The following is a 14,527-nucleotide window of genomic DNA, read 5'->3' on the forward strand; positions in this document are numbered from 1 at the left end:
AACCTTTTTTTTTTTTTTTTTTTCTTTTCTTTCTTTTTTTTTAACAGGCTGAGACAGTATCGGAGCCAAGGGTTGGGGGTATGTAGTGTATGGGGGTGGTTAACAGGTGAAGGAAAACAAAAAGCATTCCTGGCGGTGATTCGTGAAGGGTGGCTGGCTTTCCGCAACCGGGGCTGGACAGCCACAAGGCCAGAGGAGGTTCAGAATATGGGTCGAGCGCTGCAGAACCACGCCCTGGTCGGGGCTGTGACCTCATCCAGGTTACCTGGAACAAATTACGTTTATCACGCTGGCTATAGATTTTTAAAATTAATTGGGTTTTTAATCAGTCGTATCAGCACTTCCAACGCAATAAAGCAGCATGGCTCTAAGTCTGTCCTGTCACACTCTGACGTCCTTTTATTTTATGAGGTGGCAGGTAGCAGCAAATACATCCTCAAAAGTAACTGGATGTAGCCATGCCTGTACCTCAGGCTGGTTCTCTTTCTGGAAAATCCTCAGACTCCAGTTAGGTTTATGCATGTCCAGAAAAATGCATGTGGACGTCTGAGTGACAGCAAACAGGTTTCCTAAAACATGCCAGGAAAAGCCATTGCAGTCAGTTGGCGTTTTACCTTTAGCTTGCATGCAGGTTGGAGTGATTCCAGCCTGTGGAGAGATTCCCTTGATCATGGGATTAGATATAGCATTTCCTTAGAAACAAACTCCACTGCCTTGTCTTTGGCTGAATTCTGTGGGTGTTTTGGGCCTTATAAATAAAGCAGTAAGATGTAAAGGGGTTAGCATTCTTTAAATGATCAGCAATGAAATTTATGTGAATGTAATAGCATGCATTTCAGAAGGATGTGTTGCTGACACCTGTCCTGTGTCTGATTGCAATTTACCTGTAAGAATTACAGTTACCTTGGAAATGAGGGAAAACCACCATCCATTTCACTGTGAAACTAACCTCCCAGCTCTAAAATAAAAATTAATTTGACAGTATTATGAAGCAGATTTTTTTTTTCATTCCCAAACTTTGAGTTTGAAATAAAACTCAAGGCAATAGTTTTAATCCTTGTGAGGCAGTAATGGACTCATAAAAATGTTTGCATATGTGTCTCATTTTAGTGTGAGACCTGTGTGTATGCCAGACTGTCTCATCATATACTTGATTTCTGTCAGGTGGGAACCTGGAGCATGTGAGCCAGTGAGGAGCTATTGTATGCTTCAGCCAGGATTCATGTGCCTGAGATCTGTGACACACCAAAAGTACACCTACCCATCGATAGCTTTTCATGGTTGCAGTGGCTCTACCAGGGCTCTCAGAGTCTCCTTTTAGCTGCTTAGCCCTGCCTTTTCTGTCTTATAGCTGCAGATGGTCAGCCCTCCTGCCTTGCCCCATTCAACACCTGCCATTAAGACATGGTCTGTTTGCTGTTTCTCACCTAATGCCTCAAGACTAAGAGGCTTGTAGAGAGCTTTGCATCTTCTCTGGACTTCAATATTGTTGTTCCAAAGTTTAGTTAGTATTTCTCCCTGAATGGTAACTTCCTAAAAAGAGATTTTACTTTTTATATTGCTTCTGGATACCAACCTGTCATTTTCTATAAGTTTTATAATTTTTTTTAGTGATGAATTACCCATGTTTTTTTCTATTGATTTTTTTTCCATGACACACTTGTGTAAAATGTTGCTGCCTCTGATTGTAGATTAGTTTGTTGTTTTTTTTTTTTTTTCTTTCTGTAACAAATGTTATCATTAGTACTAATCCTTAAAAGAATGACTTAGAGGAAATATCATATTCTGTCATCTTTTAAAACTATATTTGTCTTTGTTATTCTATTCTAAGTAACACCAAAAAAATTACTTCGCTGTAACTGTAGCAAAATATTACATCAATGAAACGGTTTTTGATCACAGGAAGGCTAATATATAAAATATCTGCTAGTCTTGTGCTGATCATTCAGTATCAAGTTGATTAATAACTAACATTTATTTCCCATAAAATAAATGTCCTTTCACTAAATGTAACAAATAGTTAAATTCTTCCCCTCCCCCCCCCTCCTGTTTTCCTGTCCCTATTAAAAGTTTGTGCCTTGAGGCCTACCAGCAGGGCATGCAATACCTACATTAAACCAAATTTAAAAGTGAGGGTGCTCCTGCTGCTAACGTCCTCAGATCACAGACATGCAAAATGAAGGAACTGGCAGCTGAAACTTTAATGGTAGGAAGTGTAGTCTGAATACTTGGGGAAAAAAACACAGTAACTCTATATGACAAAAAAGTCCTATTATCATTTATGTACTTCAAAATGACGAGCTATACGATTCTACATAACTGTGGGGCTTTTGGCTTTTGTTTTAAGTAAAACCCTGTGTTGTAAGTATAGCATTGCCTACATTTTTTATTGAAATGATTGTTACTATTACGATTATGTATTATTTTGAATGTTAATACAGTGCTTGTTGTTGCATTGCACACTGCACGTTCAATCATTTCTCCACCTTCTGTTTTAACTTAAAATATTGTTAATACTTGGACCGAGATGACTTGAAGAAGCACAGGGAATCACATGCAAGTTAGATTCCTGAATCAGTTATCCCTATGCAAATCGAAAGCACTCCAATGAAAGAGAGAAAACTATTGAAAGCAAGATCATGACCATTCCTATGCATTATGGCCTACTCAAGTAATGCTGAGGCCTCCCCATTTGTGTGGGAGTTCGGTTTTACACATAACGCACTGGAAGTAAAAGAGAGTTGACTGGAAAGCAGCACAAGAAGAATAAGAAACTGCATCACTGTGAAGGCACTGTTTCAAGTAACTTTGGGTTTTTTTGTTTGTTTTAGTTAAAATGAATGTGTTGCCTCAAGCAATCCTACAAGCCTCTGGGGAGCATCCCAGGTTCATAGAGCAGACTTTTTGCTCCTCATTAGACTTTGCAAGGTATGTACCTCTTTTCTTTCAGAGTATTATTTTTTACTGTGAACAGCTTCAATCAGTTATGGCGAGGTGACAGATTATGTTTGGGTTTTTTTTCAATATTTAAAACTGCAAAAATCAGAGGCAAGAAAATTCTTTCTTAGGAAAGTTTATGATTAAAATGGAAGAAAAACAAAATAGAAAATCTGTTCTGTTTAAAGTAGAGATTTCATTCTGATTTTTCAAAACCACTTCAAAAGCCATAGCAAGTTATTTCCATTTAACACTGATATGAATGTAGGTCATTGAAAATCTGCTTATTTGGATGAAAAAAGAAGATTTGTTTTTTCATTCAGGCACAAAACAGTTTTGCATCTCTCAAAATATAATGAATAAAACTGGCTTGAAAAACATTATCCTGTACTTAATAACTGAGTTAAGAACAATGCCATAATACTTTCAAGCCATCATCTTGCACACACCTACATGGCTTTCCGTTCTGTTGCCTCTTAGTTACTTGTACCCATATATTTTTGTTTCCCTCAGTGTGTACTGGTGGTTCAAGTTTCTACTCTGCCCCACTGTGCTCTTTTTCCTGGAATCACCTGCATTTCAGAAAAAAAATGAGGTTGTTTTCTTCTTCCTCCTTTTTTTTTTTCCTCTTCTCTGCAATCCTTCATTCATTCCCCTTAGCCTTTGGCATCTCAGAATTCAGCAGCTCCATGTCTGTGTCTAAAAGCAGTAAGGATCTAGAAACATGGTATCTTTGGGCCAAGTCTTTCTGAGGGGCTCATGCTGATAGATGTCCTCTCACACATTGATAGAATAAGGACATACAGCAATGTCTTACAATTTTATATATTTTTAAAAATCTTTTATGGCCAAAGCCATGTTCTGCAGCCATCACTTTTCCCAATATCTACATTGCCAAAGAACTCACCCCAGAGGTAGGCTTGTTTCTTCCCTTTACTTAGGGAGTTTCATGTTCAAGATCATTCTGCAGCAGTCTTATAGAAGTTGTGCCTATTTGCAGCACCAAAGTAATGGTTTAGACCATGCTGTTAGATGCCTAGTGATTAAAGCAAGACAAGTTCTGTTTTCTTTGATAGGAAATGTTGAGAAAACTGGAGTCTGAGTTAACAGAATAGGCAGTGAGGATAGAAAGTTAATGTGAGCATCAGTTTGGTCCTTTATGGGAATTTTTTTCTGTTCTTTATTTAAAAAGTCAGGTGTACTTATCGTGAAGTTTATTTCTAAAAATAATAAGTAGCTATATTTTTGCTGTATAGACTCGTAAGGAGTAGTTATAGAAATGCATGGTGTAAAATGTTAACTCTGGAATAGGTGTCTATTGGATTAAAATATATTTGTCTTTAATAAGTGAGTGATTTAAAATTAAATACAAGCCAATTTACAGGTGAAGTAGATTTTTTATGAACTATTTATGAAATATGGTGAGTCATCATGGAAACACTGGAGAAATAAGGCTAAAACAGTTTGGAAAAAGCAAGTGACAATTTCTGAAAGAAAAGAAACATTGTCTTAGCCAGCGCCATCCTCCCCTCATTTCTCTATTACAAAACAATATCCATTCCAAGCCACAGTCTCAGTTCTTCACATTAATTACATCTATTGTTTTTAATTCTCGTTGCATATAACAAGCCATTTTAAATAATAATTGAGTTAATGGAATTTTCTACTGTGTATTTTTTCCTATGTATCATCTGCCTGTCTTTTCTTTGTTATTGCTCCATTAACATCATTGATAATAACAGCCAGGAGATAAGTATTTATTATTTTTAGTAACTTAAATTCTTCATGATGTGTCACCATATTTGTAGTTTCATCAGTTCAAGGCAGAACTTATGTAAACAGTAATTGGTTTGCAAAATGTTGCTTTTTTTTTTTTTCCCCCTTGTCTGTAGTTGTCTTTAAGTTAGAGGGTGTTACCAAACAGAACTCAGAAATTTATACCTTGACTATAAGGCAGATGACATTTTAAATTGCAGTGATTCTAGGGGCTTTTCCCCTGATGGATTTTTATTAAAATACCTTTGAGAAGATAATGAGAAGGCATCAGGCTTTCCCGTGTTCCAGTTTGAGATGATTTTTAACTGCAGTGTAGATTAAATTGCAGCAAGCTGATAGTGATGCTTGCCATTGTAGTCAACTGTTTCAGTTTGGAGGTTTGCACTCCCCTCCACCCCGTCCCCCCCATAGCTGCTGTGTTCCCTTGTGCTACTGATGTGCAGAAAGCTCATTTTTGCAGTCTTCGAATACAAAGGTCAGCCAGGGGTTTTTGTGTTGTCTACTGAATATATTTAATTACCCAGAGATACTAGTTTTCAATTTTTCTATTGCCTCATATAAACCTATTGTACCTTGAAATATGTTTTACATCAGTTTAAAATATAGAATCATTACCTTATCTTCATTAGCCTAATGACATTAAATTGTCACTATTTTGGTGTGAAATTTTTGATACTGATTAAATTTTAGTATTGGTTATAACCAAATTTTTGTGACAATATCCGTAAGTTGTACATTTTTCATGGTCAGTAGCAACTCACGTGGACTGTGTTATGTGCAGCTTGCAAGCATAAGCCTCTGTTGGTGCAGCTCCGTAGGAGTAAATTCTGGAATAAATGCCATATTTGTGTCGGAAGCTTTCTTTCACTATTACATTGTTTTAAACACAGACATGTCAAAATATCTCTACATTCCTTAGCTATTTTGTTTTCATTTAAATGAACTTCATGAAGTGTCTTTGGTATTCTCAGAGCAATAAGGAGCATGATTCTTATATTAGCTAATATTATGAAAAGAATTTACTCTCATCCCTGTAATGAAAGACAACAGTGTAATACAGACAGAGAAAGAGGAAAGTAATGGATTTATGTGGAACACTAATGTTGAATTTCTTTTATCTTTGAGTGATTAACCAGACAATCTTTATGCCCTTTTAAAGAGGAATAAAAATAAATTCACATTACTTTTATCAAGATAATGCCCTCTACAGTTGGGATATCAGAACCTATTTAAATACACCTTATGGTCAGTAAGTACATATTATTCTTTAAAATTCAAGGCCTCTCGTGTATCAGAGTGGAAATGCAAAAAGATGATGGCTCAAGTGAAAAGTGAAATAATATACAGTTCAAATTTAAAAATTGGATTATGCATCCTGAAATTTGCTCTTTATTCTAATGCTCTTTGGCTTACCCCTTTAGTGGACCACCTTTTGCCATATGCTGCTCAAACTGTGGAAAGCTGAGAGCAGTATTAGAAATCTGCATTGCTCTAAGGAAAGCATTTTGGGCTGGGGCTGGGATTTTTTTTTGTTGATTTTCTTGGGTTTAATTTTGAAAAACTTAAATACAAAATAGATTGGCCACTCCATACTGATAATGCAAAAATGTAGTGGTTCTGGTTTAGAAAACAGATTAAATATGGATAGCTTAAGCAATTATTAATTTAGGTGATACACAATTTCTTCTAGTTTAAATAGAAATATCAGATAACTAGGTCCTTGAAAACTAATACCAGCTCTGTTTTCTTTCAGAAATAAAGACTTGAAATAGCTACAGACCAAAAATTAAAAAAAATATTTGTATATGTTTATAGAATGTCTGATATATTACTTTGTCGATATTTCAGTTTTTAGCTCTACTTGGCAATGCTAATATATTATATATGCCGCAGAAGTCTATGTTAGCACCTCGCAGTGTTTCTTTTATTTTTTTTTTTATTTAAATTTAGGATTCATTTGATCAAAGACAAAGATGACATAGATGATTATTTGGCGAAGAATATCAGAGGGTTGTCAAAACAAGAAGCTGCTGCGTAAGTTGGCTTTTTTGAGGCATTTTAACATCCATAAGTTTATTGTTTCCTTTGTTTCTAGTCATCATAATAATTTAAAGTTCCCTAGGCCCTACCCTTTTTAGTGGAACTTGGCATTTAAAAATTGAAGTTGATATTAAATAATGATAGTTCATTTCTCCTGATCTTAAATATATCAAAGCATTTAACTGCTTGGTTTTACTAATTTGTATATTTACCAAAGTATTATATCACATTTGTAACATTACTGTTAAGACTGTGTCAGTAATTATATTTGAAATTGTGCTGCTCTTTTTTGCTTTTTTTTTCTAAGTCTCTGTGAAATACCTCCTCTGGGGTGGAAGCTTAGTATACTGACATACACGTTCTTGTAATTCTGAATTATTATTTAGCCAAGCCCAAGTGCTGACTTCTGCCGTGAAGCATTTAAGACACCATTAGTTATTTAAAAACCCAATGAATGAAAGAAATTTAGATAACTTTTGATTTCTTACAGCTGAGGTATTTACATTTAGAAGTTACAAAAGATTATGACTGACTTATTCTTCTGGAGTCTTTTAACAGATCTGGGGTTCAGCACCATCAAAATTAATGAAAGAATTCTAACAAATTTGAATTGCTGGTTGCTTAAGTGAGATGATTTATTTATTTCAATATTTAAATAATAAAAAGATTCATATACAAGGGCTCTAGGCACCTTAACAATTAATATTGCAAGATCACCCTTGCAGCACAAAAACATTCTATCAATCAGACAGGAATTCAACCAGCTAGTTTCTTGCAAGACATGCTTCTTTTTTCCTTCCTAGCCTAAGAATGTACCTGCGACCTTTCTCTAAAAACTTTCAAATAAAAATCTGGAAAATTAACAGATTTGAGTTCAGGGGTGATAACTTTGACATCATCCTAAAGCCATACCATATAATTCTCAGCCAGCAGACACACTTTCCTTTCCTGTGATACGTATCCAATTTGCCTTCACAGTGGCAACATGATAAAGCTGATAAGTGTTCTGTCAGTACAAAGATTGGAATGTATCTGTTCTGATGATGTAGGAGAGCAGTCTAAAGCAAACTTGTACTGCACTTCTTTTATTTGGATTAAGACGAGGTTCAAAGATGATGGACTAAAGATTAGTTCAGTTATGGAATTGGGCAGGACCTACTCAATATGTCATCCTAGGGTTTGCAAAGTTCAATTTGCTCCTTTGTTTCTGTAGGAGAGACTCTGTTATCATGGTCACAGTCTGTGGGAGAGAGCAGCCTGACAGTGACAGGAAAGTGAGTTAGGTGAGGCAGTGGGAAGTGGCATGTTACTGCTCTGTGAATACACGCGGTTGATGTGGGACAGTTACCTTTGATCATGCTGTCATACTAATCATGCTAGGTGTCATAGCTGGTTTAGATATTCCCTGCTTAAAGACAAGGAATCTAAGATTGGTCTGTGACTCGGCCACATTCTGCATGAGCTGGACCAACATAAGGAACAGATCCTTCCCAAGCAAATGCCGTGTTGACAGAGGTCCTGTCACCTGAATTGTGGCGTAGTTGCACTGTGAGGGGGGAAAAAAGTACCAGACCTCAAGGAGCAAGCACAGAAATAAGTACATTCACCCTAGTTCTGCACCAGATGTGAGGTGCTGCTGTAGTTATTACACTGCGACAGTTGTAGCAGACTGACTTGCCTTCCCACTGAGCTGTTTCAGTCTTCATTGCCTGTGGATTTCCGCAGGACACACGCCATGCAAGGGACAGAAGGGTTCTCTCTGTGGTCACACAGGAAGCCACTGCTATTTTAGGAAGGCCTTGGGGCTCCAGAATGCATTTTACAGCTCTGATTTGATCGGGTCAGCCTTTTACTGCTATTAAAACAACAAAAAAATCCCACAAACAAACAGGAAACGAAACCCGAACCCAAAAACCCCTCCTATACGATTTTTATTTTTATATCCAAAACCTAAGTCTGGAAGTTGTAGAAAAGGAAACCAGCAAGGAAATCCACAATAAAGTGATAATTTTATCATCTGTTTTGCAATACCTACATGAAGTGGGGTGTTTCCTCAGTAGACAAAAGATGTCTTTATTAAAAACGTGTGAACAAAGCTTATGCTGTGTAGTTTTTTAAATATTGTTTTAATTCCAGAAGTAGATTACTTCTTTATAAAAGGACAGGATATCTTTCTTTTGCCACCAAAATATCTGTACTTTTGTCTAATATGGAGGTTAACTTACTAAGTCAGTCATGTTTTAGTCAAGACAGATTCTTGTAGCCACACTTTTTTTTGATGCATGTTAGGCAGATATCAAATTTATTCCTAAATAAAGGAATGTATTGGTAGTGTCACATATATGGAAACAAGCATCGTTCTTTAAAGCTGGTCTCTAAAATTGTATTTTTCACAACATTCTTTAAAATTAAGATAAGCTAGTTTCTTCATAGTTGAAGGAAGCAAAGGTATTTTTCTGTTATACATTATTGTACTTTGTTCCAAACTTCAGCAAATGAGAATTCCATTAAGTGCTCATGTTATAATATCATTTTTCTGTGAGAAAAATGTGGAGATGTTTTTATTTTTTTTTCTTTGTAATAATTTTTTGTCCCAGGGTGACATGATATAAGGGGAAGAAAAAACAATGCTTAAGAAAGATAGTACTTTAATTATATTAAAACAGTATATTGCTTTGGTTTTTTCATTGATTTTGTTTTGTTTCCTTCTCTAAGACTTTAACTTGAAAGAAGTGAATGTGGTGTAAGAAGCTGGAAATGAAAAGAAAGTAAATGTTTCCATTAATGTAGAATGTGACTGCTTTCTTGCCACAGAAGCTTTTGTAAGCTTATGACAAAGCTGGCTGTCTCCACTGGCCTTCAGGGTGCTTTCCCTGATACTTTCTGTTCTTGTCTTGGTCTTGACTCACCAAATCGTTAATGGCTCAAAATCAGGTTGCAATAAAAATTAAAAATTGTTCTTATGACTGATCTAAGAGTCAAAAAGTTCATGAACTGTAAAGTAAGGCATCAAGAGATTGATTCCAGGGCTGAATCTTCAAATGAGTTTGGAGCCTAGAATGGACCATAATTTTATATTGTCATTCCTGTTTTCTGATCTTTTTGTCAGGGCCAGAAAGATCAAGTAGCAGTTCTTTCCACTTCATACAAGTGAAAGTTGTTCAAAGATGACCCTATCATCAAAAAAGAGTTAAAGGCTAGAAAGAGAGACTTTGAAATCTTTTTGATGAGAGGACCAGCTTTATTTAGTAGTAATAAAAGAAATATTACATTAGCGATTTTGCTAGATGTATTTCTGTGAATCATATGATGGAGTTCTAGTGTCCTCACTCAAGACTCATTGGTAGTCAGGTGACATCTAAATTATTATACAGAGATGGTACACACTGACCTAGCGATGCAGAAAATTTTTATTTGTGTTTTCTGTCTTGTCAGTGGTGGATCAATGTGTTGTGGAAAGCTTGCCTTGGTAAATTTGTGTCAGTAACAACATGCTCTGGTATGACTTTTTCAGGCAGGAGACCCTATTATCTTATATGCATTTGATCAGATGTTTGTGAGATATAGTGGGTTGTTCTGCTTAGAATTCACCAAAAGGCAGGTCCATATCAAGATTATCTGGAACACAAAAAGTCAAAGGCTTTCATTCCATTTTTAAAAAGGTTAAAAAAGGAAGACCCAGGGAACTACAGGCTGGTCAGTCTCACCTCTGTGCCCAGTAAGATCATGGAGCGGATCCTCTTGGAAACTCTGATAGGGCACATGGAAAATATGGAGGCGATTGGTGACAGCCAACATGGCTTCACAAAGGGTAAATCATGCCTGAAGAATTTGGTGGCCCTGTGACAGGGTTACAGTGCTGGTGCATAAGGAAAGAGTGACTGACGTCATCTACCTGGACTTGTACAAAGCATTTGACACTGTCCCACACATCCTTGGAGAGGATGGATTTGACAGATGGACCCCTCGGTGGATAAGAAATTGGCTGGATGGTCACACTCAAAGAGTTGTGGTCAACAGCTCGATGTCCCAGTGGAGAGCAGTGACAAGTGATGTTCCTCAGGGGTCGGGGTTGGAACTGGCACTGTGTAACATCTTTGTTGGCGACACCGACAGTGGGATCGCGTGCACCCTCTGCAAGTTTGGCGATGACACTGAGCTGTGTGGTGCGGTCCACAGGCTGAAGGGAAGGAATGTGCCATCCAGAGTGTCCTGGTTTCGACCAGGATGGAGTTAACGTTCACTGGAGTATTTCATACCATGTGATGTCGTGCCCAGGGATACAGGTGGGTGGGCTCTCTCGGGCATGTCTTTTTTCAGGTTCCGGTCCAGTCACGTGTTGCTGTGGGGGCAGTTGCCATGCTCGGTAAGCCACTGCTATGATACATTTTACCCATTTCTTTCTGGACTCACTATTGTTACTGTTGTTCTCTTGTTATATTTGGTGAATTCTTTCTTTTCATTCAACCTATGAATTCTCTTCTTTTTGTCCCTCCCCTATTTCACTGGGGAGGGGGCAGGTGAACAGCCAGCCCTGTGGCATCTGGCTGCCACCTGAGTTCAAACCTCAAGAGTTTTTGGCACCCAACATGGGGCACTGAGGGATTTTTTTTGAGATAACAACAAAATGGGTAAAATGTGGATTTCTTGGCTCCTTAAGATCTTATCACCTCATTTGCCATACATGTTTCCTATGCTGTTGCCCACTTTCCATGAGAGTTATGTTAAATTTTGTTCCTATTGTACTATGTAATGCTCATCTATGATAGCATGCAGTCATTGGCCCTGGGGCTATTTACAGTTGTGTTTGAGAAATTTGGAGAGTTCAGATATCTTTGGAATATTGACATAAGCATTGTTGTGCTGTTAGGAGCTAGTGTGTTCCTGCATGTGGTTCAGGTTTTGTTCAGGGTTAAGCAACTATTTAAGAGTATCACTTGGAAACCTACCCCAAGGGTGGAGAATTATCAGTGGCTGGGGGTGTGGCGTAGAATGGGCAAGTACCTAGAACAGTGGTCACCTCCAGTGTATTGGAACTTCACTCCTGCACAGGTGCAGAATCCTGAAGAACTAGGTGGAATATTTAGAAAAAGTATGTTGTCACCCGGCTAATTCCAGGGAAGCACAGCTCACTGCAGCATACTGAGGCATAGCCCATGCTTACCGAGTGCTATTAAACACTCTTCAGCACCCTCAAGAGCAAGAGAAGGGCTCTGCACCTGATAACCAAGTAACAGAAACTGCAGCCACTATAACCTGAGGACAGACGCTCCAGCTTAACCAGAGGACCAACCCATGACGGTGTCAGTTGCTTCCATACAAAAGAAGAAATAGAGAAGAAAATCCCCTCGCAGTGTACAGGGTGATGATGAACCAGGCCCATTATGAGAACAGGAGAAGGAGGCAGAGCCAGTGATAGTCACTCGATCCTTGTCCTTGAGTGAGTTGTGAGACATAAAGAAAAGATTTCAGCCACCATCCAGATGAGCAACTTGTTACCTGGCTGCTCTGGGGCTGGGATAGCAGGACCAGTGACATGGAACTAGAGGGCAGGGAGGCAAGGCAGCTGGGGTACCTGTCTAAGGAAGGGGGCATGGACAAAGCCATTGGAAAGAAGACACAAAAATCTCAGTCTCTGGAGGCAACTTCTGTCAAGTGTGAAGGAGAGGTATCCCTTCAAGGAAGATTTTGCATGTCGACCAAGTAAATGGACCACTATGAAAAGAGGCATTCAATACTTGAGGGAGCTAGCTGTGCGGGAAGCAGTTTACTATGACCCAGATAGTGCATGGCTACCCACAGATCCAGATGAAGTCTGATGCACCTGGCCCATGCGGAGGAATTTTGTATGGAGCACAGCCTCATCATATGTCAGTTCATTACCACTAATGGACTGGAAAGATGAAGAGGGACTAACAGTGAATGAACTGGCTTGCTGACTATGACAAGATGAAGAAAGTGTCTCTTCCTCCATCACTGTGCTGTGAACAAATTATCTCAAGATTTCCAGCATTTTAAAGAGAGCATGTCCTACTCCCTACCTGCACAGACTAGAATCTCAGCTATTAGGAGCAATCATTTTTTCCACTCGAGAGAACCAGTTACATGCCATGGGGGAAGCTGTGGCATTGCCTGTGTGACTATGGAGAAGACATGAAGAAATGGGATGGAAAACCTACCTACCTCCTAGAAGAACAGGTATGTGAGCTGGAAGGAAGAACAAGTACAAAATGTTGTCCCTTCAGGACTGCTCCGGTTTCCAGTAATCAAGTGCCCAAACAGAGCAGAGAGGTTAACTTTGCTCATGACCCTGTAAGAAGAACTTCTGACTTGTATTCACAAGAAGTAAGTGGTCAAGATGAGGCTGAAACCCGTGCACACCACGCTAACACATTTGTCGTTAGTGGGTATTATGACCATCATTAGAGGGTCCCTGCCTCCAGCCAGGTGGAGGACAGGGACAACTGAGTTTACTGGACTGTGTGGATTCGATGGCTTGGCACATCTGATCCTCAGAAGTATAAGGCTCTAGTGGACACTGGTGCACAGTGTACCCTAATGCCATAAAATTTTAAAGGAGCAGAACCCATTTGTATTTCAGGAGTGACAGGGGGGTCTCAACAGCTGACAGTATTAGAGGCTGATGTGAGCCTAAGTGAAAAAGAGTTGGAAAAACACCCCATTGTGACTGGCCCAGACACTCCATATATTCTTAGCATAGATTATCACATAGGATGGTATTTTAAGGACCCAAAAGTGTATCAGTGGGCTTTTGGTATAGCTGCCTTGGAAACAGAAGGAATTAAACAGCTGTCTGTGTTACCTGGTCTGTCAAAGGATCCTTCTGTTGTGGGATTGCTGAGGGTTGAAGAACAATGGGTGTCAACTGCCACTACAACCATGCACCAACTGCAATATCACACCAATCGAGACGCTGTAATCCCTATCCACAAACTGATTCACCAACTAGAGAGCCAAAGAGTCATCAGCAAGATGTGCTCCCCTTTTAACAGCCCCATATGACCAGTGCGAAAGTCTAATGGAGACTGGAGATTGACAGTGGACTATCATGGCCTGAATGAAGTCATGCCACCACTGAGTGCTGCCATGCCAGATATGTTAGAACTTCAGTATGAACTAGAGTTGAAGGTGGCCAAGTGGTTTGCCACGATTGATATTGCCAATGCATTTTTCTCCATCCCTCTGGCAGCAGAATGCAGGCCACAGTGCTTTTACCTGGAGGGGTGTCCAGTACACCTGGAACTGACTGCCCCAGGGGTGGAAACACAGCCACACCATTTGCCATGGACTGATACAGACTGCAGTGGAACAGGGTGAAATCCCAGAACATTTACAATACATTGATGACATCATTATATGGGGTAATACAGCAGAAGAAGTTTTTGAGAAAGGGGAGAAAACAATCCAAATCCTTCTGAGAGCTTTACCATAAAGCGTAGTAAAGTCAAGAGACCTGTGCAAGAGATCCAGTTTTTAGGAGTAAAATTGCAAGATGGACGTTGTCAGATTCCAAAGGAGGTGATTAATAAAATAACGGCTCTGTCCTCACCAACTAGCAGAAAGGAAACACAAGCTTTCTTGGGTGTTGTGGGTTTCTGGAGACTGCACATTCCAAATTACGGAGCCCAGAGCAGCGACAGGCTTTTGAACAAATTAAGCAGGAAACAGTTCATGCAGTAGCCCTCGGGCTGGTCTGGACAGGGCAAGATGTTAAAAATGTGCTCTACACTGCAGCCGGAAGAATGGCCCTACC

General features: G+C 39.0%; 1 protein-coding gene across 1 annotated transcript in view; it reads left to right on the forward strand.

The window, feature by feature from the left end:
- Positions 1 to 2,836: 2,836 nt before the first annotated feature.
- Positions 2,837 to 14,527, forward strand: part of TTC29 (tetratricopeptide repeat domain 29) — a 136,014-nt gene continuing 124,323 nt past the window's right edge. The window contains exons 1-2 of the mRNA XM_026867005.1: positions 2,837 to 2,928; positions 6,664 to 6,747. Coding sequence (XP_026722806.1) covers positions 2,837 to 2,928; positions 6,664 to 6,747 — 176 coding nt within the window. The remainder of the gene's footprint in view (positions 2,929 to 6,663; positions 6,748 to 14,527) is intronic.

Source organism: Athene cunicularia, unplaced genomic scaffold, assembly GCF_003259725.1.
Source record: "Athene cunicularia isolate RWA unplaced genomic scaffold, athCun1 SCF_1, whole genome shotgun sequence".
NCBI classification, from domain to species: Eukaryota; Metazoa; Chordata; class Aves; order Strigiformes; family Strigidae; genus Athene; species Athene cunicularia.